The 27,943-nt window shown below is 35.5% G+C and overlaps 1 protein-coding gene across 1 annotated transcript in view; it reads right to left on the bottom strand.

The window, feature by feature from the left end:
• Positions 1 to 203: 203 nt before the first annotated feature.
• PPP1CB (protein phosphatase 1 catalytic subunit beta) overlaps positions 204 to 27,943 on the bottom strand; it is a 43,922-nt gene continuing 16,182 nt past the window's right edge. The window contains exons 3-9 of the mRNA XM_012788320.2: positions 22,008 to 22,139; positions 19,511 to 19,741; positions 17,540 to 17,644; positions 15,463 to 15,534; positions 11,894 to 12,045; positions 9,241 to 9,375; positions 204 to 6,395 (exon numbers count right to left, since the gene is read on the bottom strand). Coding sequence (XP_012643774.1) covers positions 6,291 to 6,395; positions 9,241 to 9,375; positions 11,894 to 12,045; positions 15,463 to 15,534; positions 17,540 to 17,644; positions 19,511 to 19,741; positions 22,008 to 22,139 — 932 coding nt within the window. The 3' untranslated portion in view covers positions 204 to 6,290. The remainder of the gene's footprint in view (positions 6,396 to 9,240; positions 9,376 to 11,893; positions 12,046 to 15,462; positions 15,535 to 17,539; positions 17,645 to 19,510; positions 19,742 to 22,007; positions 22,140 to 27,943) is intronic.

Genomic DNA, 27,943 nt, shown 5'->3' with positions numbered 1-27,943 from the left:
TTAACATTACTATGTTGGTGTGTAGAGCAAGGTGAATGTACTTTAGAATCACAGACCTGTTTGCATTCAGGCACTACCATTTTATTAGCTGTATGAATGCGGTCAAATGGGCCTGTGGGGTGCTAGCTGCAAAACGTTCTTTCAAGGAACTGAACACTTTGACTTCTTATACTTATCAACATTTTACAAAATAAGGACCAGAGTTTTGGCAATGAACCATTTATTTTGGCAGTATATTTCCCCTGAGACTACTCCAGCATTCTTGCCGTAAGAAACAAAAGGAGTTACATGAGTATAAATAACTGGAACTGTATTTTTTTTGTGGCAAATTTCTTTAAAACATCAAGGTGTCAAAATACTAATACTAGTCATTTTTGAAACTGGCTTGCCATTCATTAAACAATTATTGGCATGCCTACTATGTGTCAGGCACCACTCTAGGATGAGGAAATATTACAATATCAGTGAACAAAAGAGAAAAAAATCCCTGCCCATAAGAGCTTACATTCTAGTGACATGAGACTGATCTAGACTTAAAGACTGTTAGGGCCAAATATAACAAAGTTTTGAAACAATATCCAACTGGATCCAATATCCTACTGGATCTAGGGAATAACTGATGCTCTATTAAAGATGGAATGGATTACAATTTGTGTTAATCTGTCAGTGAGCATATCCATAGTTTAGGGAACTTCCTTGTTTGAAGATTAGGGTCTCCCACTCAAAACAAGTTTTACAGTACAGTAACAGATTTTTTTTTTTTTTTTTGAGGCAGAATCTTGCTCTGCTGCCAAGGCTATGGTGTAGTGTTCTCATCATACCTCACTGCAACCTCAAACTCCTGCGTTCAAGTGGTCCTTCTGCGTCAGCCTCCCAAGTAGCTGGGACCATAGGCGTTCATCACCTTGCCCGGCTCATTTTCTGTTTTTTGTAGAGACAGGGTCTTGCTGTTGCTAAGGCTGGTCTCGAATTCCTGACCTCAATCTATCTTCCGCCTTTTCCGCCTCCAAGTGCTAGGATTATAGGCACAAGCCACTGTGCCTGGCCAGTAACAGATTTTAACCACATCTTTGGTATGATTAATTAATTGAATTAATTTCAGTGGAGTTACCAGGCTCTAGTTAGAGATGGGCTACAAAACCTGGGGCAATTATCCTGGGAGACAGATTTGTGTTTCTAAAACTTCTTACTGAGGTCATATACTATGTAATAGTTACCTGTGCTGAGACTTGGACCCTTGGCCTCACACAAGATTTTCTAAAGTAAGCTTATTAATTTTTAATTTGGTAAATTGAGTCGTTTCATGAGTTCTGCAAGACATGAGCTTTCTCAAATGACCTGACCCTTCACATTCACCTTCTCAGGTGAATTAAGAGTTAGACAAAGTTCATGTTTAAGTAAGAATAGTAGACAGAATAGATCAGTCTGTCAATACCTGGTGGTAAGTGGCAGCACTGTCAGATGCTGTGCCAATTGCCAGTTTGAGAGCTATATGTTGGAGACTGCCTAACATAAAAAGTTTCAATAACCCAGTTTTGTTTCCTCAGCTCTTTTTCAAACAATGTACTGGGAGGTTTAAGACTTACTTCAAAGTAAACTTGTTACATAAGAGACTCCTCTAGACGACTTTTTTCCTGTTATATTTTTTGTCTTTGTGACTTTGTCAATAATCAGTGTTTATATATGACAGCCCATAAATTAGTATGTCTTTTAATAAATTTGTACAATAATCTGTGAATGTTCCAGATGTTAAGCTGTGAAGTCACTGCTTTTGGGGGAAGAATTTCAGCCAGTAAATCTATTGAATTACTCAGATGAGGCAGCTGTAAAAATTAATACACATCTCTTACTTGGTGATTACAGGGCAGGCTTGATTGCAAGACTCAGGAAGAGACCTTAAGTTCCTACCTTTTTAAAAGGAATGTTGAACCTATGAGCCTCAGACAGCCTATGTTCTCTAACTCTCCCTCTCACACACACAGAGCCTCCTCACTCCCACCTCGACACCACACACCAGTTCACTTGCAATCTTCCACCCTACAGGTACCCCAAACAATGTGGCAAAGATCCCTATGAGAAAAGAAGCAAAGATTTATAGTCATTTTTGTAAAACTAAGATTTAATAAAACACTGACAACATGAATGGGAAAGTAAATTACAATGAGAAATTTCAAAAGCTGATGGTCTATGTCAATCACTGTATTAAGTTGTGGTTAAAGGAAATGAGCTTTGATTTTTAAAATTTCCTAATCTGAGGATTTCTTTTTTTTTTTTTTGAGACAGAGTCTTGCTTTGTTGCTCAGGCTAGAGTGAGTGCCATGGCGTCAGCCTAGCTCACAGCAACCTCAAACTCCTGGGCTCAAGCAATCCTGCTGCCTCAGCCTCCAGAGTAGCTGGGACTATAGGCATGCGCCACCATGCCTGGCTCATTTTTTCTATATATATATTAGTTGGCCAATTAATTTCTTTCTATTTATAGTAGAGACGGGGTCTCGCTCTTGCTCAGGCTGGTTTTGAACTCCTGACCTCGAGCAATCCGCCTGCCTCGGCCTCCCAGAGTGCTAGGATTATAGGCATGAGCCACCACGCCCGGACTGGGGATTTCTTTAGAAATTCTGGCATTCAAATGTATAGGTAAAATCCACTTTTAACAGATGAAAGTTGTTTCACTGTATCTAAATTTCACTTTCGTTGAAACATTACAAAAAGAATAAAGACAACGAAACTCCCGATGTATACTTATATGGAAACAGTTTGTTTCATATTTAAGTATTGTTCATTTTGCCAGGTATGCTGTCCCTTTAAAATTCTTCTAACCACCTGTTAGCTGTTGGGGGAAATCATAAAACATTGAGATTAGCAAAAGGGACAATGTATTTCTAAGTGGATGCTTATATTAAGTGTCTTCTCAGGTGCAGCTTTGATTCAGGCATGGATTCACAAGGAAAAGAGGTGATGAATTAGACTGGACATCAACAGCAAATTCAGCCTGACCATCTTCCTTCTCTAAACACATTTTTAGCATAAAGATGTTGTAAAAAAAATTTCTTTTGGTTCAAAAGTTATAGTAGCCATGGATACAAAGGAATATACCTGAACTTACAAACAGACGGATTTCAGTCCCTTGGTTCAATATAATATTTTTATATTCTTAAGAGACACATCTTAAAATGTTCTTTGCTTTAGGCAAAAAAATTTTTTTAAAGTAAATGCTTCCTCAGAACACACTCATACTTCAAATTAACCACCTATATTTTAAGCTTTAAAATTCTTCCTGCTAGCATTTTTCAATTAAAAAAAAATAACTTCAGGAATGTTTAGGTATACTGTTTTGCAATAAAGGAATATGGCAGGGTGGACACCAGGCTGTTGGCTAGGCTCTAAGTACCTGATGAATAAACACTCCGCACAAACTAGTCTTGCTAATGATTAAAATTTGTCCCTGAGCAAAATTAAACCAATGAATGTTAAAAGCTTCAAATGCAAGAGATCCACTGTAGTTGATCATTTCCATTCAAGAACTAAGAGAAGTTGACCATAATAACCTTGCTTTACAATCCATGTGATCCATCACATACTATTAACAGATATCTATTATGTTTAATGATTTTTAAATGTCAAAATATTTGGATTAAATTGTATGAAAAAAAATCACTAACCTGAAAAAAATCAGAGAGAATGATATAAATTAGTGACAGGATAATTTTCTCCTAAGAAAGTTTTATTTCAAGTAGCAATGTTGCCAAGTAAATACTATTTGTAAAGAATACATTATTTGTATATGAATATAGAAGCTGTTAAATGGTTTTAAGAGTGCTTGAATAATTTTTTTTTTTTGAGACAGAGTCTCGCTTTGTTGCCCAGGCTAGAGTGAGTGCCGTGGCATCAACCTAGCTCACAACAACCTCAAACTCCTGGGCTCAAGCAATCCTCCTGCCTCAGCCTCCTGAATAGCTGGGACTACAGGCATGCGCTACCATGCCTGGCTAATTTTTTCTATTTATATATTAGCTGGCCAATTAATTTCTTTCTTTTTATAGTAGAGATGGGGTCTTGCTCAGGATGGTTTCGAACTCCTGACCTTGAGCAATCCGCCTGCTTCGGCCTCCCAGAGAGCTAGGATTACAGGCGTGAGCCGCCGTGCCCGGCCTGCTTGAATAATTTTTAAAGATGATAAATTTTCATCCTTATTTTTCATATTTTAGCGTTGACCTTGATGAATTTTTACAAAAACCAGTCAGTAGGATCCAGATTAATGTGGTTTAATACTGAGCTAAATAAGGACTGTCCCCCTTTCCCTGCCAAAGGATTATTTTCTAGACCTCCTTCAATATGACTACTAAACGAATAAATGTAAAATTTTATTTAGTAATTGCTCAACTTACACTCCAATCAGGAAGTTATTTAAATCACATCAGATAAAAGCTTGTGTGACCTAACCTATAATATGCAGGCCATGAATATTTTCAGAAAAGAATCAATTCAATATATGTCAAGGACATACCTATTTGAATAAAATGTATGTTTAAATGTCTCATTGTACAGAAAAAAAGAAAATCAGTCAGGCTTCATATCAATTAGACAACTTTTACTAAATGAGAAAACTACATTTAAAATGTGCTTTAAAACAAAATGGAATTAGAAAAAAAGACATATATGCATTTTAAAGAACTTTTGCACTGTGCTGAAAATCAAATATCTCTTGCGGTAATACAATGCGCCAATTCATAAAATGTTAACAGAATTCTCAATTTAACATTTTCAAAGACAATATTAAGGTCAAGAATTTCACATCTATGGTAGCACATATAGAAGGGCATTATAAATATGATGTCCATCCCTATTAAGCTCACAAATTTGACAATGTTCAATAAAAGCTTTTAGAATCACATCCAATAGTGTCACATCCAAAGAATCACAAATCTGTGTCCTGTAAGTTCTCCTTCTAAAATCTTTTTGTTGACTTTTCTATTACTTGCCATTTGTTAATACTAACCCTTAAAAAAAAGAGAACAGGAAAAGAAATGCTGCAATAAACTCTTGATCATGTACAGAAATTATTGCTACTATAGTTCACTACAAAGCATGTCTATACAATATCATTATGACCTTTGATTATGAAAAATCAGAATAAAAATCTTTAGTGACATAAGCCTTACAATCGTATACAACATTCACATGGCAATATTAAACAGTTAAGCACCCAATACCCATAGTTGACAAAATGTCCCACTGACCGGCATTCATTTAAATACATCCTTTGTATACAAGGAAGAAAAAAAGAGATAGTATGTCAACTTTCCAAGGCTTGTCAAAAAAGGATTTTCATGTATGTGGATCTAAAAACAAACAAAACAAACAAACAAAAACAACAACAAAAACCCCAAAAAACAAAACCAATGCAGGTGAGGGTGTTACCAGAAAGTTAAGCATGCCAAAGGTGTTTCGTGCTAATTAAAACCTAAAGCCAAGGTACCACATAATCACATTACCAACTAGTTGGGTAAATACTATATGAGCCTTATCTTAAAGTTAAATGAAATGCTACTGCACAATAGAGCATCAATAAGTTAAAAATTAGAGTGCACAAATCCAAATCAGTGGCAATTTCTGTATAAAGCAAAATATTCACTATCAGCTGTAAAGTTTGCCCAGTCAAACTGATTAAAATCATTGGACAGTTTGCCTATTTAAAAAACGATCAACCTCTAAAATTCCTTTTTACTGTAATGAAATGAGGCATAAGTTTTCTTAGTAAGATCAAACAGGTACATAAGTAGATCAGCAAGGGAAAATAATAGTTGGTGAATGTCTTTAAAGCTCTTCCCATATTTCACTTTTAAAAATGTTTAGGGAAAAAAAAAATTCCATTAGAGCAAAAACAAAAAACAAAACAAAACAAGCCCAAAATAATTAAACGACCAAGCAACACTAAAACCACATTACACAGATGGATCGTCATGCTTTCATCTGGTTTAACTATCACATCTAGTTTAACTGGGATGCTTTTCAACTTTAAAAATTGTGATACGTGAAGATGTAACTTTTAATGGATAATTCTGAATTTGGATTTAACTTTGTTGAATATTATAACAGAGTATACTTATTACAATACAGTGTAGCACATCTTTCTATTAGAAAAAAATTTAAGATCCTTTACCCGTCTCCTTAAGTTAAAGGTGTGACATCATAAAGGGTGTCAAATGGCTGGATGGTTTTACAGTGCACACTTATATATTATGAAGTATGTCCTTAACAAATCTGATGGTTTCTTTACAGAATTCCTTTCTTCACCTTTTCTTCGGTGGATTAGCTGTTCGAGGTGGAGTGACAGGACGTCCAGAATTCAGTCCACCATACTGATACTTAGCTTTCTTTTCAGATGGTTTCAGTATCTTAAAAGAAATAATTTATTAACAAACAATGTTATTCTTTCAAGTGCAATAAGGTTTAAGAAAACTGTTCCAATGGTTGATCTTTTTCAATAAATGGCATAAAATATAGAAAACAGCAGAGTTCCATAACATTCCTTAGATTTAAAGTGTGCAAATGTCTGAACTGCTATTTGTCATTCCATTCATATTGTAGTAACAATAGGCTGAGTACACCTACCCTATCAACTACTCAATCCTTAGATTTAAGAATAAAATTTTTCAAATTAGTATATCTCTGTGGTGAGGAAAAGAACACTGGTTTAAGAGTCAAAAGATCTAGGTTCTCATCATAGTTCTGACATGTTAATTCAGCAGGGTAATTAATCTTCTCCAAATCACAAACTCTTCAAACCTTATTTTTTATGTATAAATAGATCTTTTTATTAAAAAACTTTATGTAAGGCCGGGTGCGGTGGCTCACACCTGTAATCCTAGCACTCTGGGAGGCCGAGGTGGGCGGATTGTTCAAGGTCAGGAGTTCAAAACCAGCCTGAGCAAGACCCCGTCTCTACTATAAATACAAAGAAATTAATTGGCCAACTAATATATATAGAAAAAATAAGCCGGGCATGGTGGCGCATGCCTGTAGTCCCAGCTACTCGGGAGGCTGAGGCAGGAGGATTGCTTGAGCCCAGGAGTTTGAGGTTGCTGTGAGCTAGGCTGATGCCACGGCACTCACTCTAGCCTGGGCAACAAAGCGAGATGCTGTCTCAAAAAAAAAAAAAACTTTATATAAAATATTGATATATCACCTGTTTAAAGTATACAAGTTGACAGTTTTTAGCATATTTACAGTTAAACCAGTACCACAATCTAATTTTACAACATTTTTGTCAACCCCTAAAAAAATCTTGTTCCCATTAGCAGTCACTCTCCATTCCCACCCTCTACCTCCCCACAACCCCTAGAAGACTAAGCAACCACTAATCTACTTTGTCTCCATCGATTTGCCTATTCTAGACATCTCGTATAATTGATATCATGGAATATGTGGCCTTTTGTGATTGGCTTCTTCCACTTATGTTTTCAAAGCTCCCCCAGGCTGTAGCTTGTATCAGTACTTTGTTTCTTTTTTCTTTTTTTTTGAGATAGAGTCTTGCTTTGTTGCCCAGGCTGTGTGTGAGTGCTGTGGTGTCAGCCTAGCTCACAGCAACCTCAAACTCCTGGGCTCAAGCAATCCTACTGTCTCAGCCTCCCGAGTAGCTGGGACTACAGGCATGCACCACCATGCCCGGCTAATTTTTTTATATATGTATTAGTTGGCCAATTAATTTCTTTCTATTTATAGTAGAGACGGATCTTGCTCTTGCTCAGGCTAGTTTCAAACTCCTGACCTTGAGCAATCCGCCTGCCTCAGAGTGTTAGGATTACAGTACTTTGTTTCTATTTATTGCTAAATCATATTCCATTATGTGGATGAACATTTTGTCTATCCACTGATCAGCTGGACATTTGAATTGTGTACACTTTTTGGCTATTATGAATCATGTTGCTATGAACATTGATGTATAAGTTTTGTGTAGACAAATGTTTTCACTTCTCTTGGGTATAAAAGTGCAACTGCTGCATCATATGAGAACTCTGTTTAAATTTCTATGCCATGGCACTCTAGCCCAGGCAACAGAGCAAGGCTCACCCCCCCCTACAAAAAAACAACAATGAAACAAACAAAAAACAAAAAAAGAAATTTCTGATGAACTGCCTAACTATATTCCAAAGTGGCTGCACCATTTTATATTTCCACCATTAATGCATGAAGATTCTAATTTCTCCATATCCTAGCCAACACTTGTTACTGTCTTTTTATTATACTCACTCTGGTGAGTGTAAGCAGAGTTTTAACCTACACGATAAGACAGAAAATGTCATGATTTTACAAGAAAAATGTGTAAAAAGATTTAAGAAGTATTTCTTAAAACTATTCAGAGCATCATAATGCCTCAGTGAAAAGAAAAATTAATCCAAGTCCACCATAACAACTGTTGAAGGAAACAGCCTGTTGTTCCATCAACTAGTACAATTAAATGATAAATGTGATTTTTCATTTACAATTTAAAGAAATTAGTTTAAATTAATTAAAAAACCAAGTACTTTTTAAATTTAAAATTACTTTCTTTAAATTATAAATGAAAAATCACATTTATCATTTAATTGTACTAGTTGATGGAAATGGTGTAATACAACAAAGGCAAAGAGGGATAGGAAAGCCCCACTACATTTAAAAAGAGAAATGTAGTGTGTGCACATCAAGGATATAGAATAACCTTTGCAAAAACAAAGTATCAAAGCTGTTTTACTCAGTGAACAAGAATGATTTGTAAGTAACACACTAAAGCTACAGCTGGCCTCTTCAAAAAATGTAAATCTATTATTTTGAAAGTTTGTTTCTTAGGTATTCTACTTTATGTTCATCTATGTTTATAATTCTCTCTCTCACCAATGTCTGCTCCACCTATTCACCTTGCAAAAGAAAACAGAACTCTTATTCATTGAGTTCACATTCTTTTAGGAAGCAAGCAACTATCCCATAGGCCATAGGAGAATTGAACAATTTAAACATCTAAATCAAGAATGAGTGACATAGCTTAGGTTCCCTAAAACCATTATATCTGATATATACCAAAAATGCTAGAAAATTTGTGACTAAAAATAGAAATCTCTAATGAGTCTGAGTGGCAAATTACTTCAGAATTAAAATGATTTTCAATACTTGCTCAAGGAAAGATCACAAAACTACAAGAAAGCTTCTTCTGACGATAGTTTTAATTAGATTTCTAGTTCTTATAAATTTATATTTATATCATACCTGAAATGAACACATCAAAGTTTCATCCACACTCATCATTCCACCAGCATTATCAAACTCGCCACAGTAATTTGGGGCTGAAAATAGGGTTACCAATTGTCGTTTAGCAAAAAATTCATATCCATCTTCCACCACCTGTCAAAGGAAATGTCAAAAGAAAAAAACCATTAGTAGGTAATTCCTTTTTTTTTTTTTTTTTTTGAGACAGAGTCTCGCTTTGTTGCCCAGGCTAGAGTGAGTGCCATGGCGTCAGCCTAGCTCACAGCAACCTCAAACTCCTGGGCTCAACCAATCCTTCTGCCTCAGCTTCCCGAGTAGCTGGGACTACAGGCATGTGCCACCATGCCCGGCTAATTTTTTCTATATATATGTTAGTTGGCCAATTAATTTCTTTCTATATATAGTAGAGACTGGGTCTTGCTCTTGCTCAGGCTGGTTTCAAACTCCTGACCTTGAGCAATCCGCCCACCTCAGCCTCCCAGAGTGCTAGGATTACAGGCGTGAGCCACTGTGCCTGCCCTAGTAGGTAATTCTTAACCATCTGTACTAAATAATATCAATGTGGCAAAGACCTAAAAAAACTGTTTTGTTTTGGAAGTTATGATTTTATCTTAAACTTTGCTTATTAGAACATTAAAATTGGTGTGCCTTTTCTATAATGGCAGGGATTTATTTAATGAAATAATGAATTCATTTTACTAAAAAGCTTAAAGATGGTATCATTTCCAAGGCTCCCCATGAGACAAAACCAAAATATGCTAATAAGTATAGCAATGACTGGGAGCTGAAAACCAAGTACTTTTTTAATTAAAAAAAAAAAAAAAAAATTTTTTTTTTTTTTTGAGACAGTCTCACTTTGTTGTTCAGGCTAGAGTGAGTGCCGTGGCATCAGCCTAGTTCACAGCAACCTCAAACTCCTCCAAAATCATTTACTTGTTAAAATAACTACTACTGTACTAGAACATACTTCTGTTGAAATTACTTCATGTTACAATTTAGATATTAACCTTTTCTGTTAAGACTGTGGCTACTTTATCCCTAGCTCGGCACAATGCCTGGCATTCAGTATATATATTTCTTAGTTTCTTGTTTGTTCATTCTTTCTAATATTTCTTTTAATGGAATATTTGTAGTTTGTATTGTTTCCTATTGTAAATCTCTTAATTTTAGAGAACATATTTGAAAATAAGCATAATAGGATTTTGGAGGTTTCTGGAAAAGACAAGACCATGTAAACTAAATGAGTTCAGTAACCTGATTTTTTAAAATCATTATCTATTTTTTTTAAAAAGACCAGTGAATGGAAATCAGTCGGTATTTTAGTTACCAACTTAGCAATTCTGCCCTGTTATCTAACAGAAGGCTTAAAATTATCAAAGTCATAAACACAATGTTTACTGATTAAAAAACAACTGTGTCAAAAGCAAAGGATTTGGGAACATGACTTCAAATGAATGACTAGAAAATACTGCTAAAAAAGAGGCATGTGATAGGTATAACATGCAGAAGATGAAAAGCCAGTCATTTCTGTTTATCACTTAGGATCACACAAAGAAGCAGAAGTAGTCAAGAGTAGTCAAGTGTCCTGGGGAGGAAAGCTCCAGAAAAAAGGTAAGTGTTATGGAACAGTATATACTTAATTCTGAATACTTTCAGGAACCTCAAAAAATAACTAAAAAACTTTTAAAAATACCTTTCACAGTGTATTTTATACCAGTTATGTTTTAGAGAACATGAGCATTTGATATATTGTTAAAATATACTTTTGTTCATTAATTCATTTATTCAACAAACACCAAGTACATGCTATAATATGCAACAATATGTCAGCAACTGTACAAAGCAATAGAGATTCAAAAATAAATAAGTTACAAGCTCCTCCCTTAGAGCATGTTCAATCTAGTTGGTAAAAGAGGACATAAAACAACCAAAACCCTAAACTGTATAAATAGTTTTATAATGAAAAATTTCAAATATACACAAAAGTAGTTAAAGAGGAGTTCAATAAACTCCAATTTACTCATCATCCTGATTCAGTAATTATCAGGAGGTTGCTACATTTATTTCTACTTATCTCCCCCTTTTTTTCTGCTGACATATTTTACAGCCAATCCCAGGCATCTCATTTTACCTCTACATACTTGAGTATGAATTTCTGAAAAAACATGGGCATTTTTCTTATGTAGCAATAATGATTTTAACACACCTAAAATAATTAACAATGACACTCTGGTATCTATTACCCAGTTTATAATCAAATTCTTCAATTGTCTCAAAAATGTCTTTACAGTGTGGTTTGTTCTTATCAAAATCCAAACAATATCCATATAATTCATTTGATTGTTATCCGTAATATATAAATGATATATAAAACTCTAGACCGTGTCTAGAAAGCTTCAGAAAACTACTGAAAATTCTGTTAGGATTGCAGTGTACTACAAAATATATTCTTTTGAAACATTTTTCCTCTTAGAGGGTGAGAAAAGGTTACAGATTATTAATTGTGAGATCCAGACACTGGCTTTGCCTCTCCTACTGCTTTCCTTGTACAAGTCATTTAGCTTTCTTGGATCTTGGTTTTCTCAAAAACAAAATGAGAGGACTTATGTGACACTAATAAATATTAAAATATCCAAGAGTCTTTGTTTCATACCTGATGAGCTCGACAAATCAAGTCTAAATCATGACGATTCAGAAATTTACTGACTACATCAGCTCCAAAAGTGAAGGAAACCCCACGATCATTTTCTCCCCATCCTTGCACATCCTTATCTGGGTCAGACCATAGCAAATCACAGAGTAAACCTTTAAAAAGAAATATAGCAGTGAAGAGAAAAAAAAAAACAAACCAAATTTATAGTATAAAGCATATCTGAATCACATATATTACATTCTAATTCCTTTGCTCTCTCAACCTTTTATAAACAGTAACAATCACTCGTCCAAGTATCCCAGCCTATCTAACTTAGTTTGTTAAAATAACCATATAAATATAATCCTACCTGGACTCTTAACACAGTACTTTCCAATCCTTTTGACATATAGGAAATATGTGTATGGCACACACCAAGCACAATATATGAAAAAGTTATCGTTTGCATATAGTTTCTCCATATGAATAACCAATGAACCCAGTTTCTATTAAATATAATCTATAATAAAATCAAAATCTGTGGTGAAACGCATATTTTTCTTTTTATATCTGACACAAATAAGTTGTGTTACAAGAGTAGGCTGTGAGGCAACTTATTACAACATGCAGTGTTTTGAGATGGCTTGCCGACATCAGAGGATCTGCATAACTATTTTATGACGGTTGAAGTGTAGCAATGAGTAGCATTTAGACTTACATTATCAGGTTCTCAAGTACACTGGGCAACACAATAACGCTTGAAAATAAGCGACCAAATGTATGTTTGTAAGTCTAATTTAGAGGTTTAGCTATGTTTTGCTCATGCACATTTTTTAATGCTTATCTGTCTATAAAATCTTTGAATCTTAAGAGTGTGAAATGAATTTAGTGACCATGTAGTCAAATACTTGATAAATAATTGATTCCTCTTTCCAAAATTACCAATAAACAATCCTCTTATAAGTAAGCTACAGTCTGTTTTTATTCATATATAGTTATATTCCTAACACATAATAGGATTTCTAGACCCTATGCCACTAGACAATCCCCATTGTGAACACATTTAAGTTTGCTGAGAACTGATAAATACAATACATAAAGGCTAGATCTGATTTCACAAAAAACAATGAGACAATCTAATAAGGTGAATGTTTTTTCAAAAAGTCTTTGGTAGAAATGGGGAATGGGCAGTTTTGCTTATGTTAATGTTTTTAACAGTATGAAAGTGTGATATAATAAAAATATACTTGGTCCTTGTCCCAGGTCTGTCCTGGCACAGAGCTCCTAAAACCCTTGCAAATCTCCTGGAAGAAAGGTGTGGTGTGTCTTTTGTTATTTATAACAAGCCCCTTTCTACCACAGCAGAGCCTATGGCATAATGAGGTGACTCATGTAGAGGCCCCTAGATAGCTTCAGGATGGACAATGGTTATCAGAAAGACCAAACACATGAGGGTTGAAATTTTTACCCCACTCCTTTGGGAAATTGAGTTCAATTTTCAAAAAAACCTCGTGAACAACAAGATTTGGAGAGCTTCTGGGTTGACAAACACTCTGATATACTGGGAGGGTAGCATCCTCAGAGAAAGCACAAAAGCTCTGGGCCACGATCGCTCCCCAACTCCAATACCATCCCTTATGGGTCCATCTGGCAGTTCCAGAGTTATATCCTTTATAATAAACCAGTAAATGTAAGTACAGCACCTGAAGAGGGGGGTTGTGGGAACCTCTGAATTTGTAGTCAGGTGGGCAGAAGTGTGAGTGACGTGGGGTTGGCATCTGAAGTGGGGCAGTCCTGTGGAATGGAGCCCTTAACCTGTAAAGACTACTCTAACTTTGGGAGTTAGTGTCCAAACTGAATCAGACACCCAGCTAGTATTGAAGAACTGGTTGTGGTATGGTAAAATCACACACATTTGGTACAAGAAAACACCACACAGAAAGGTACTGATGTTTTAAGCAAAAGTTGAACTGAGGAAAGCAGAGCAACTTAACTGCATTCAATTCATCTTCATAATGTTTTATGATATGAATGGTATGATTAGGTATCTTAGTACATACTGATATTCAAATATGAGTAATAACATTTTAAAGCCAACAGAAAAGTTAGGGTAAGTGGCAACTGTGCCTATCATTTATTTACAGTTACATTAGGCTCCCTTGTTTTTTGTGGTTTTTTTTGAGACAGAGTCTCACTTTGTTGCCCAGGCTAGAGTGAGTGCCATGGCATCAGCCTAGCTCACAGCAACCTCAAACTCCTGGGTTCAAGCAATCCTACTGCCTCAGCCTCCCAAGTAGCTGGGACTACAGGCATGTGCCACCATGCCCGGCTAATTTTTTTATATATGTATATTAGTTGGCCAATTAATTTCTTTCTATTTATAGTAGAGATGGGGTCTCCCTCTTGCTCAGGCTGGTTTCGAACTCCTGACCTCGAGCAATCCGCCCACCTCGGCCTCCCAGAGAGCTAGGATTACAGGCGTGAGCCACCGCGCCCGACCTAGGTTCCCTTGTTAATCAATAATAGCATTTTATCCTCAACTGGAACTTATTTGCTTTTGTTTGGGCTTGCTTAACAACTTAAACAGTTGTTCTTAATGTCTGAAGTCAATTTTCATAATTTTCCCCACAAATGTTCACATATCCTTAAAATAAACTTTCATAAAACTGATCATGTGTTTCTAAAATCCTTAAGAGCTCTAAAAATTTAAGGCACGTATGCCTGTCATCTCAGTTACTTGAGAGGTTGAGGCAGGAGGATTGCTTGAGCCCAGGAGTTCAAGTCTAGTCTGCGCAACATAGTGAGATCCTGTCTCCAAATTTAAAAAGCTCTAAAAATTTGAAATCTAGGTAATACAGAAAATAACAGAACAACTACAGAATTTAAAAGAAGATAACTGTATCCTTGTCTAAGAAGGAAAGAGAGTTATTTTAAAACTTTTTTTTTTGGAGACAGAGTTTCACTCTGTTGCCCAGGGTAGAGTGCTGTGGTGTCAGCCTAGCTCACAGCAACCTCAAACTCCTGGGCTCAAGTAATCCTTCTGCCTCAGCCTCCTGAGTAGCTGGGACTACAGGCATGCATGTCTGGCTAATTTTTTCTATATAATTTTTAGTTGGCCAATTAATTTCTTTCTATTTTTTAGTAGAGACAGGGTCTCGCTCTTGCTCAGGCTGGTTTTGAACTCCTGACCTTGAGTGATCCACCCGCCTCAGCCTCCCATATTTTAAAACTTTTTACTAAATTTAAGAAGTTTCTGAAAATATAACCAAAGCCAATATGAATGAGGGAATTTAGAAAAATAGAAAGATATGAGGTATCAATAGCAAAATCTTTTTTGTGATCAAACAAGTTTGACAGAACCATATTATAGTTATAAATAAAAATTCCAAGTTCTGCATTCTGTGGGATGATCAGTGCAAAGTGAAGTATTTTATATTACCGTAAATAAAGCAACCTATAGTTAGCTTACTGATGACTACAAAAAAAAAAAACCTCTTATTACCTAAGCCAATCCTACTTCCAATACATATAATTAGATTCCATTAGGCCAACATTTTACACAAAACAATTAAATTTCTCTACATGCTTACCTGTATCAGGGACATCAGTGGGTCTCATAATTCTCCGAATCTGCTCCATAGATTGCAGGTCTGGTGACAGTCCTATAAATAAAAAGATGAGACATAGTCTTGACATCTAAAAAAATTGCAATAGTTATTCAATAAAAAAGCTATTAATCAAAATAGATTCACTATGTGAAATTAAAGATAGATTGTTCCTTTTAATGTTATCTTAAAGGTCAATATATTGAGTTATGAATCCCCAATATATATAATACAGCATATAATTATGATTATGTCATCTCCATTTTTCCCTACAAGGCTAATCAAATTTCACCATTCTTTCTAATCATTCTCTGTCCTTCATAGAAACATACATAACTGCAAGCCTTCCTACCACTTTTGTCACTTCTCACCACCCTAATCTTAAACATTTTTATTCCAAATTAAAACGCCTCACTTGATCCCCAAGACCTTCTGACATCCCACTCCAACATGCTCATTATTTTCATGAAGGCATAAACAATTGATAAGAAGGATAAATAAGAAAAAGCACATAAAAATACTTTGCAATCTTTAAAGCAGTATATAAATACAAGCTATTATTTCTCTGGTAGGCAATCCAAGTATCATCACAAGGAATGAATCTAAACGTTCATATTCCATACCACTACATTTCTATCCTTAGCTATACTAATGTTCAAGAACTACAATTCCCTAAATGTTTAATATCTACTGGAAAACATGTTTCAATTAATGTAGGGAATTATGTTCTGCCAGAGAATAAACTATTTATTACCTCAGGCCTAGGCAAGTGCATCTATCTTTTCAGCATTTTCCACTTTAATTCTTCCCATAATATTGATGAAAAACTAATTTTCTTACACTATTTTCATTAAATTACTTCCCTGTACAAAAACCCAATATGGCTATTAAATCATTCAACAAACTTCTTTGTTCAATACTCAATCTCTGTTATCTGATCCCAACATTTCTCAGCATGTACTTGACGATATAGTTGGGCCAGTCTTTGCACATTTCCTAAACTAGACATACAACATACAAAGACTGTCTAAAGTCCTTTTCATTTTTTATTTTTTTGAGACAGAGTCTCTCTTTGTTGCCCAGGCTAGAGTGAGTGCCGTGGCATCAGCATAGGTCACAGCAACCTCAATCTCCTGGGCTCAGCAATCCTGCTGCCTCAGCCTCCCAAGTAGCTGGCACTACAGCCCATGCCGGGCTAATTTTTTGTATATATATTAGTTGGCCAATTCATTTCTTTCTATTTATAGTAGAGACGGGGTCTCGCTCTTGCTCAGGCTGGTTTCGAACTCCTGACCTTGAGCAATCCGCCCGCCTCAGCCTCCCAGAGAGCTAGGATTATAGGTGTGAGCCACCGCGTGTCCAGCCTAAAGTCCTTTACTCTATGCCTTCACACACATATGTCCAATAATTCTTTCCTTTTTATGACTTCTCATAATAATTACTATCTTACAAATACTGACATAATTAAATTGCTTTTACTACTCAATTACCTGACAAATATAACTTATCAATAGGTTTTTAAATTCAAGACGACCAGATCATGCACTGATTTCCATGGCATCTAGTCAGGTGCTAGACACATATTAGTTTTTCAAATTAACTTTTAGAATAACTTACCATTCTACCAAAAAATTATTTTTAGGACCATAGTATAGACATCCTGTATGAAGCCTAGAAATCTTGATATATGTGAACATTAAACTAAACTATATTTAGATTCTGATGAAAGGTATTCAATATGGGCAGGAAGATAATGATCCTCTCATTTTTACTGATAGCAGGAGTATATTTCTGTCAAAATTTGAGGTAAAGGAAAGATACACTTTTCAAACAAAACTCTAATTATCCTCCTTAAATATGAAACTCTAAAGACAAGAGTTACATTTTCACTCATAAATAATCTATACATTTGTAATTATTAAAAGAAGTTTTAGTCATGTTTAAAACAGTTTTAATCACTTAAGTTTTCACACAAGCCTGCACCTTCATTAATACAGCTCCTTTCTGAGTAATATAAGAACCATAAAAAGAAAAAACCCATAAGGCAAATTTACTAGTCTACCTCCATGACAACAGAAGATCTTCTCATCGACAATGGCAGCTATAGGCAGACAGTTAAAACAATCAGTGAAGGTCTTCCACAATTTAATATTAAACCTTCGTTTGCCTATAAAAAGAACAAGCAGATAGAATAAATAAAAATTTGAAACTGTTCTCTCATTAGTTATCTCAAAGCCACAGTATTATGACTGATTTCAATTTTCTGCTTTATGCATATCTAGCACTTTTTCTATAATGTACAAATGTTATTTGTACACTTTTATAAAAGGTAATAAATATAAACAATCAGCACCTTTAGTAAAGTTACAAAGACTTCAAAGACTGCTAGTGTTTTATGAAATAAACACAATCATTTTTCTTTTAAGATCACTATAATACAGCAATTTTGAAATAGGCTATTAGTTCATTTTTTCCCTTCAACATGTACACTAAATACCTAGTCAAATAAGCAAGCAGAATGAAAGGGTGCTTCTGGAGACCGTCCATTTTAACTCTAATGCACTGAATAACATAGTATAAACTTACTGCCAAGAAGGGAAAATTTCCAAGTGCTTAACTGCTGTTCACTTTTGAGTGAATTACCACTTGGCATTAGTGTAACAGCAAGTATAAACAGATTTGACACAAAAGCTATAATTTTCCCATAGCCTATTATAAATAGCTACAACAAAGACAACCTCAAGTATATGTTCACCTTTTTAGAGTTACTCGATTTTCTCAAATTTGGCAATAAGGCGTAACTACTAAGCCAAGGATGGGATGAAAGATACAAGTAGTAATTTTCCTATGCTGCCTCTTAACAAAAAGTAAAACTCAAAGCACTGTTTACAAGCTGCTCTCATATACATTATTTCATGTGATGTCATATCTAGCTTCAAGGATAGTCATACCCATCTTTTATCCTTTAAGAATATAACCTTATTACTGATGTCGCTTTAGGAAAATTGTTATAGTTCGATGTACTCCAACACACTTCCTCTCTACTGGTCTGACTCAAATAATTCAAACCACATACTACACTTCAGAAATAAAAGTGCAATATAAAATCAAACACAGAATCATTCCCATTGGAACATAAGCTCCATGAGAACAGAGATCATCTGTATTGTGTATGGCTTCATTCAGTGGTTAGAACAGTGTCTGATACATTTAACATGTCTTCAAATATCTGTCAAATCATTACACAAATCAAGAAGATATATATAAGTTTGATTATGACTCTACCATTTTTAAGGATGGAAAATAGCAAAAGCAGATTCTAAAAGGAAATTCTGCAATAAAAAAGAATAAATTCAATTTGAAGATCATTATAACTGGTTGTAAATTATAATTAAGCAAACATACGCTCATTCCCATACTGGTCTAACAAAATCAAAAGACCAAATTCAAATGTAGTAGGGTAATTTAGTAATACTTGGAAATACCACTATGCAATAGCAAATCAGTGATTTCCTACTGATGAAAAAGAGTAGAATAAAATAAGGATATACCAGAGTATTCAGTATTCTTGTCTCTCTAGGTTTGAAGACATAAAGATTAAAATTCTAATAAACTTCAACTTTTCAATAGTTCCATAGAACTTCTCAATAATTCTTGTGACACAGAACTAATAACAACTTCTGTCATACCATAAGAATGCTGAGAGCTAAAACCTTAACAGACACTAGAAAACCAGAAGCCACTGTCTACAGTGACCTCTGTTTCACTTGGATATTTTACTAGGTAAACTAATGTAAAAAGGGACTCTTCAGCCTAGTAAGTTGCAATCAATCTCAAAATGACATGATAAAAAAGACCCCAAGGAAACAAATTAGCAAAATGTTACCCATTTTCAGGTTCCTCTTCCTGGGCCTATGTCTGATATAGTATATTTTGAAAAAAAAACCTCTGAATCAAAGGAACTCTTCTGAACCAGAAAATTATTAAGGAATGTTTCCATTAATTACTTTTCTTAGTTTTTATTTCCACTTACATTCATCATAGAATCCATAAATGCGATTGATGCTAGCACACTCGTGGTTTCCTCTTAAGAGAAAGAAGTTCTCTGGATATTTGATTTTATAAGCCAATAGCAAACAAATGGTTTCCAAAGACTGCTTTCCTCTGTCCACATAATCTCCTAAGAAAAGATAGTTGGCTTCTGGTGGGAAACCTCCATATTCAAATAATCTCAGTAAATCTGTATACTGTCCATGAATATCTCCTAAAAACAGAAAAAGTCAGTTTTAGAAAAATTGGTAACTGCTGTAAGCAGCTTCTATGAAAGGGTTCCCAATGTTCATACCTCATGTAATCAATCCCTCACACCCTTGTGTGGGCTATACCTAGTGACTTACTTCTAACAAATAAGATATAGCAAAAGTAAGATGGGCTGTCATTTCCAAGATTAGATTACAAAAGATTGTAACTACTGTCTTTTTTTTTTCTTTTTAGACAGAGTCTCACTCTGTTGCCTTGGCTAGAGTGCCATGGCGTCAACCTAGCTCACAGCAATCTCCAACTCCAGGGCTCAAGCGATCCTTCTGCCTCAGCCTCCCAAGTAGCTAGCTGGGCAAGTGCCACCATGCCCAGCTAATTTGTTCTGGTTTTGGTACTGATGGGGTCTCGCTCTTGCTCAGGCTGGTCTCGAACTCCCGAGCTCAAACAATCTGCCCGCCTCGGCCTCCCAGAGTGCTAGAATTACAGGCATGAGCCACAGTGCCTGGCCTTATAACTATTGTCTTGTTTGCACTCTCTCATCTTCCATGTTCACTGATGAAACCAGCTGTCTCATGAAGAAGCCCATGTAGCGAAGAACTGAGGGGAGGCCTCTGGCCAATAGCCTATTTGGAACTGAGGCCCTTTGTCCATCAAGCCCATAAGGAACCGACTCCTTTCATAGTTGAGCCTTCAGATGACTGCAGCCCCAGATCGTACCTTGGTTGGAGCCTTGTGTGAGAGACCCAGAACCAGAGGACCTAAGCTGTATCCAAATTCCTGACCCATAGAAACTATGAAATGGTAAATTAATATAGTTGTAGTCACAAAGTTTTGGGGTAATTTGTTATAAAACAGGCAACTAAGACAGTTACTCTTATTATCTGGTAGTTTAACTTAGGTCACTTTTTTATGGCCAATACTGAGACAAATAGTAAGAACTTATAAATACATAGTAAATAACTTCTATTACTTTCAAGTTATTTCTATATCACAGCATTTTAAAGAATATCTTTAAAGAATACTTCAAAATCATTTTAAGGTCAACTACAAATGATCTTAAACTACATGTGCTGCATTAAAATTCATAGAGGGGATGGATTATTTTACCCAAATTCCAACTACCACCTCTTAATTAAAGGTGTGATACTCTAAATAATTTATCTATCCAACAAACATTACCTACTATCTCTTATTTGCTGGGCATTGTGCAAAGGAGCACCAAGCACATGATTTAATAAATCACACCCAGAAAAGAATAAAAAATATTTAAAGAGCACACTGATAATCCTCAAGTTACACAGTGTGAATGTGAATCACAAAGAAACATGCAGGAGAAAAAAAATTTCGCATATAACAAACTATCCTCGTTTGAGCAAATGCTGATGGTATGTCCATGAAAGCTATGTCACAAACACTACTAACCACCACAAAGAATATCTGCATTATCAAACTAAAAACTAGTGTGATACATCATTTATATTATTTCTTGTTGTTATGTAAACTACAGAAAAATGTTATTCTTTGCAAGAGATCACTTACTCAAGGTTATAAGTTTTTGCTACCAATCACAACAGAGTTAGAAGACCATTGCCATACTGAACCCCCAAATTCTATACTTGTTTGTTCTAACCAGTGTACTGAAATGCCCATTTCTCTACATCCTTGACAACACTAAATACCAATCTTTAACATTTTTGGTAATCTGATTAGAGTTAGGTACTTGTTTTAAATTGCACTTCACTACAGCAATTTTTTTTTTTTGAGACAGTCTCACTTTTGTTGCCCGGGCTAGAGTGCCATGGCGTCAGCTTAGCTCACAGCAACCTCAAACTCCTGGGCTCGAGCAGTCCTTCTGCCTCAGCTTCCTGAGTAGCTGGGACTACAGGCATGTGCCACCATGCCCGGCTAATATATGTATGTATTTTGCTGGCCAATTAATTTCTATTTATAGTAGAGACGAGGGTCTCGCTCTTGCTCAGGCTGGTTTTGAACCACCTGCAATCCACCCGCCTTGGCCTCCCAGAGTGGCTAGGATTATAGGCGTGAGCCACCGTGCCCGGCCAAATAGCAATCTTTTTATCTGTTGTCTATGCAGCAAATGTTTTCTTGTCTGTAACTTATTTTTATGAAAGTTTTGATTTTATTTAATAAAACCTATCTATCTTTTATATAAAATCTTAAAAAATGTTTTCTCTAAATCATCCTCAATGTAAATATGCAAAGAAACACACAATTCCAAACAGTTGTTTCCAACATTACCCTTTACATACCACAAATTTTCAGTGGTGCTTCCAACTCCAGAAGAATAGGCTGGCTGAGAAAGATCTCCCGAGACTTGATACATAAGCCCCGAACTTCTGCTTCAGTCATCTGCACAATCTTTCCTGGACGACATCCTCGTACTGACAGATAATAAATAAGATGGTCAATTTTCTAAAATTTATTAATAAAATAGCAATCCTTTAAAAAGACTCATACCCTTATATTTAGTCCTATGACTAACAATAAGGTTATTCTATGATTTTTGGCTTCTGTCGCCGGTTCCTGACGAGGCTCTTCCAGTCTGCTGCCAATGGACTGTAATCCTCTTCTTTGCTCTCCAGTGGCCAACCTGAAGCTTAGCAGCCAAAAAACCTAAAAAATTTCAGGGACAACACCCTTCAGAGACTGCCTTACTCTGTCATCTTGCAATCTAGTAGAATGCTAGAATAGCATCACTAAGAACAAATGGCTATGAAGCAAAGGAGATTAAGAAGTAAATGTCACCTTTATCAAAAAGTCCCCAAACAACAAATGCTGGCGTGGATGCGGAGAGAGAGGAACACTCCTACACTGCTAGTGGGACTGCAAACTAGTTCAACTTCTGTGGAAAGCAATATGGAGATACCTCAAAGCGATACAATTCGATCTACCATTTGATCCAGCAATTCTACTGGGCATCTACCCAAAAGATCAAAAGTCACTTTATGAAAAAGACACCTGCACTCGAATGTTTATAGCAGCACAATTCACAATTGCAAAGCTACGGAAACAACCCAAGTGCCCATCAATTCATGAGTGGATTAATAAAATGTGATATATGTATACCATGGAATACTACTCAGCTTTAAGAAACAATGGTGATATAGCACCTCTTATATATTCCTGGATACACAGTTGGAACCCATTCTGCTAATGAAGTATCTCAAGAATGGAAAATCCAGCACCACATGTACTCACCAGCAAATTGGTATTAACAGATCAACACCTAAGTGGACATATAGCAGTAATATTTATCGGGTGTCGGGAGGGTGGGAGGAGGGAGTGGGTATATACAACCACAACGAGTAAGATATGCAACGTTTGGGGGATGGACACGCTTGAAGCTGTATTACTCAAGGGGGGCAATATAAGTAACCTTAACACTTGTACCCCCATAATACGCTAAAAAAAAAAAGTAACTGTCAGTAGGTTATTTAGCTTTACACACTTCTTTGGAATGTATCAGCAGTCCTGAAAATTTTAGCAACCACAGCCTCCATTTCCTGATCAAAACAAATATTTAAAACCCCAGCTATTTATTAAATTTTAATATATTAATATCATTATATTCAAAATAAGGCATTACATAAAAACCTCTAAAGGCTATTTAGATGGAGTAAAGCATGTTTTTGTAATAAATAAGCAATAAAATCCATAATAATATGGTTTCCAATAACTTCTGGGATAGAATGGAGTAGAATGGTACATGGGGAGACCTGGGTTCAGATCTGTCCTACTGAAATGAACCTGTAATCATTTCCTCTCATCATCATCGCCACTGACTCTATGCCTTTAATCTTTAAATATACTGCTAAATTCTCATTTAATCTTAATTGAAAAGGCATTCAAAAAAGAAAAGAGTTGCATATACCTCTACTACTTCCCATTTACAACACAGTCCACACATTTCTTGCTAAAAATTACTATGATTCCGTTGTCAGGTCAATGACAGGCTTAAAAAAAAAAAAAAGTCAGGCCTCCACATGCGAAAGCTATATATTCTACTTATTCTATTACTATATTAATATAAAAGTAACAAAGAGATAGAATAAGAGACAGAGACAATGTTCAAATGTGCTTCAGCAAATACTCGCTTGTAAGATGATCCCTGAAATTCAAATCAATGGTCAGCAGAACTGCATTTATTATGGGAACTTAACATAGCTTCTACGTTAGTACTGGCTCTAAAAACATCAATTACCTAATTCTGGTGCACATTTGAATTTTTCTAAGACCAAAAAGGACATCTACCTTTGTATCTTCCATTAAATATCTGGAATACTAGCTTAGATTCAGGAACAATTTTTAATCTTGGCATTAGTATTAAACATGGGAAATTTTAGTTTAAGGAAAAGAAAAAAGCATTCACCTTGAAGGATTCATCTCTGGTTACTTTCAGATGACAAGGATACAGCTAAAAGTCATTATTTCGAAAATGTATTAACTCATTCAACAAATATTTGAGAACCTACTGTGTATCAGTTAGAGATAACAGCGATGAACAAGAAAAACAAAACACTTTTAGCTCTTACAAAAATTTTCACAATTTATGTTGGGATTCCATAATAAGAACACACTACACGCTCATACTTGTAATCCTAGCACTTTGGGAGGGCAAAGGGGGAGGATTACTTAAGGTCTGGATTTCCAGACCAGCCTGAGCAAGAGCGAGACCCTGTCTCTACCAAAAAAATAGAAAAATTTAGTTGAGCGTGGTGGCAAGGCCTGTTGTAGTCCCAGCTACTTGGGAGGCTGAGGCAGGAGGATCACTTGAGCCCAGGAGTTTGAGGTTGCAGTGCACTATGATGACGCCATTGCACTCGAGCCTGGACAACAAAGTAAGAGCCTATCTCAAAAAAAAAAAAAAAAAAAAAATCAAAACAAAAAAAACCACACTAGGTTATCAAAATTTAGTTGAGTTCTAACAATCATCATTAAGTCAGTCAAAAGACTGTGGGGATCACTTCAATCTACCAATTTTAAATATTCCAATTACAGTGGTGAATATTTTACCTTATTTTACTTTCCCTGTATGTGTTCAATTTTGATCTCCCAAGTAATTGTGTAACTTAGTGTATGCTAATACAAAGAAACTATAAATTTTGCCAAATCAAAACCCAAAAACACAATGCACAAAACCTTTTATATTTCACTGATTCTAGGATGCACATTTTCCCCCAAATTATCTCTGAAGTTGTGAGATACCCTGCGATCAACAGCTTCTTACAATTATAACTGGCAGTGGCTTCCCCCCCTTGGTGGCACATAAAAGTGCCATCTTAAGAGGTAATGAAAAGCAGTTAGAGAAGAGACCAAATCTTAGAAACAAATTAGCCAAAAATTTGGGAAGGTAAGGTAGATGTCTCAGGGCAATCCCAATGGTCTTCCTATTCAAAAGTCATACTTTATGTACTCCCAGATTTCTAAGAGCACTTCAAATTTCTCTCAGTTATCTGAAAAAAGGAAGAAATCAGGGCAACTTGTTAAATAGGGCATCTAGATTGCTATCACAGCATCAATGAAGGATTCCAGTATTTGGCTATATGAGCCTAGACCTAAGTATCTCAGTGGATTATAAAGATATTATAAACTGGCATACTTAGATGCAAAGCACTTTCACATCATTTCATTTAATCCTTTTGATATATCAGGAATTAGAAAGGGTAGTTATTATCTCTACTGTACAATGAGAGAGATTAAATAACTTACACAAGATCACAGTGCCCAGGTTTTACAAGACTGGAAGGAGTTAAAACATCAGAGAAGGACTGAAACCAACGTCTACTAACTCAAAGACCAGTACTTTTTTTTCCCAATTCACCATATGAAATTTTTGGATCAAAAATTTCCTGGAAAAAAATTTCAGCATGTAATAATTTTAAACCAGATAAAACCAGACAGCAAGTATCGACCATACTATTACTGTTTAGAAAATATTTCAAAGTATTACATACAAATACAGTATACTAACCTTATGTGTATAACTCAATGAACTGTTAACTATGTATACACCTGAGTAACCACCATTCAGATCAGCATACAGAATGCTTTCTGCAACCCTGAAGATGCCCTAATATATAATAGAAATGCCCAAGGTTACTATTCTTATTTCTTTCACTACAGATTAATTTGACCTGTTTTGGAATTTTAGATAAATAGAAACATATACTATATACTCTTTTACTCATTATTTTATATGTGAGAGCCATTTATGTAACTGTGCTTTGTTTAGCCTCATTTGGAATACAGGTTGAGTATCTGAAATCCAAATCCTAATTTGAAATCCAAAATCCGTAACTTTCTGAGTGCTTATATGATGCTTGAAGGAAATGTTCACTGGGGCATTTCGGATTTTAGATTTTCAGATTACAGATGCTTAATTGGTTAAGTATAATGCAAATATTCCAAGATCCAAAAAATCTGAAATCCAAAGCATTCTGGTCCCGACCATTTTGGATAAGGAATAGTCAATGTGTATTCCTTTGTATGAAGATACAACTACATATTTACTCTATTTGGGTCATTTCCAGTTTGGGGCTTTTACAAATGCTATGAATATCCATGCATATTTCTCTTGGGTATTTATATAACATAAGAGTAGAATTGCTGGGTCAGTTTTATTTAGTGGATACCACCAGTTTCCCAAAGTGGTTATAGGCCAATTTATAATCCCACGAACACTTGTTGCTCTACATCTTTGTTAACACTGTATATTACTATGGCATTGGTATTCTGACAGGGATAAAAAGGAAAGAAGAAAAGTAATAAAAAAAAAAAAAAGAAAAGAAAAAATAAAAAAAGAAAATAAAAACACTGTATATTACCAGTATTTCAAATTTTAGCCATATTTTTCTTAATGTATAGTGGCATTCACTGAAATTTTAATTTGCATTTCCCTGATGACTAAGTTTGTTGAGTACATTTTCATATGTTTCATAGGCCAATTAGATATCCTTTTTGGGACAAGTTCATTTTAAGTCTTTTCCTCCTGCCTTAGCCTCCCAGTAGCTGAGACAGGTACATGCAGCTCACCCAGTTAAGGTTAAGGATCTTATCCACAAAGATAGCCAACTGATTTAGCATTATTTATCATAAGGATAATCCTTTCCCCCACTGAACTACAGTGGCAGCTCTGTAGAAAAGGTGACCATACAGGAATAGGTACATTTCTGGACACTATACAGTCCCTTACCCTATCTATGTTTGCATCAATTCCATGCTGTTTTAATTACTGTGGCTTTTTATAAAGTCTGAGTATCTGGAGCCTAGCACAATGGTTCATGCCTGTAATCCCAGTAGGATCCTAAGAGGCTGAAGCAGGAAGACCACTTGAGAACAGTGGTTCAAGACCAGTCTAGGAAACATAGTAAGACCCCATCTCTCCAAAAAAATTTTTTAAAAATTAAAAATGCACCTGTAGTACCAGATACTCGGGAGGCTGAAATGGGAGAACTGCTTGAGCCCAAATTTGAGGGTGCTGTGTGCTATGACTATGCCACTGCACTCTCGCCTGAGTGGCAAAGCAAGACCCTTTCTATGGTGGCAGGGGCAGGGGGTGGGGGGGCGGAATAGTAAAATAAAATTTCCTTGGCTAATCTAGGTCCTTTTGCATTTTCAAATACATTTTTAAGTTGGCTTGTGCCTATCTGTCCCTTTGCCCCCAAACTTGTGGGAGTTTTAATTGGGGTAATTGACATTTTAAGTCTTCCAATCCGCGACCATATCTCTCCTTTAAGTTGTTATTTATTTCTCAGCAATGTTTTATAGTTTTCAGTATGGCAGCCTTTCACATTTTTCATTAAATTGATTTTGGCTCACATATCTATGATTTCATTTCTTTCAAATTTACTGAGATCTGCTTTATGGTATGGCATACGGTACATTTTAGTAAATGTTTCACAAATACGTGAAAACTGTGTATATCCTGCAGTTGTTGAGTGAAATGTTTCATGTGTGTCAATTAGGTCAAGTTGGCTGTGTTATTCAAATCTTCTATATCCTTGCTGATTGTTCCTGTTTTGTTTTACTGAGGTGCATTAATCTGTTATTAATCAGGTTGCAGTCTTGTTTATTTTAACCTTTCAGTTTTGTCAACTTTTCTTTTTGTGTTTTAAACTTGTATGACTATCATTAGATACATAAAAAAAATTAAAGATATCTTACTGTTGAATTTATCCTTTTAACA

This window comes from Microcebus murinus, chromosome 3 (assembly GCF_040939455.1).
Source record: "Microcebus murinus isolate Inina chromosome 3, M.murinus_Inina_mat1.0, whole genome shotgun sequence".
NCBI classification, from domain to species: domain Eukaryota; kingdom Metazoa; phylum Chordata; class Mammalia; order Primates; family Cheirogaleidae; genus Microcebus; species Microcebus murinus.
This window is presented reverse-complemented; position numbering and strand designations above follow the sequence as displayed.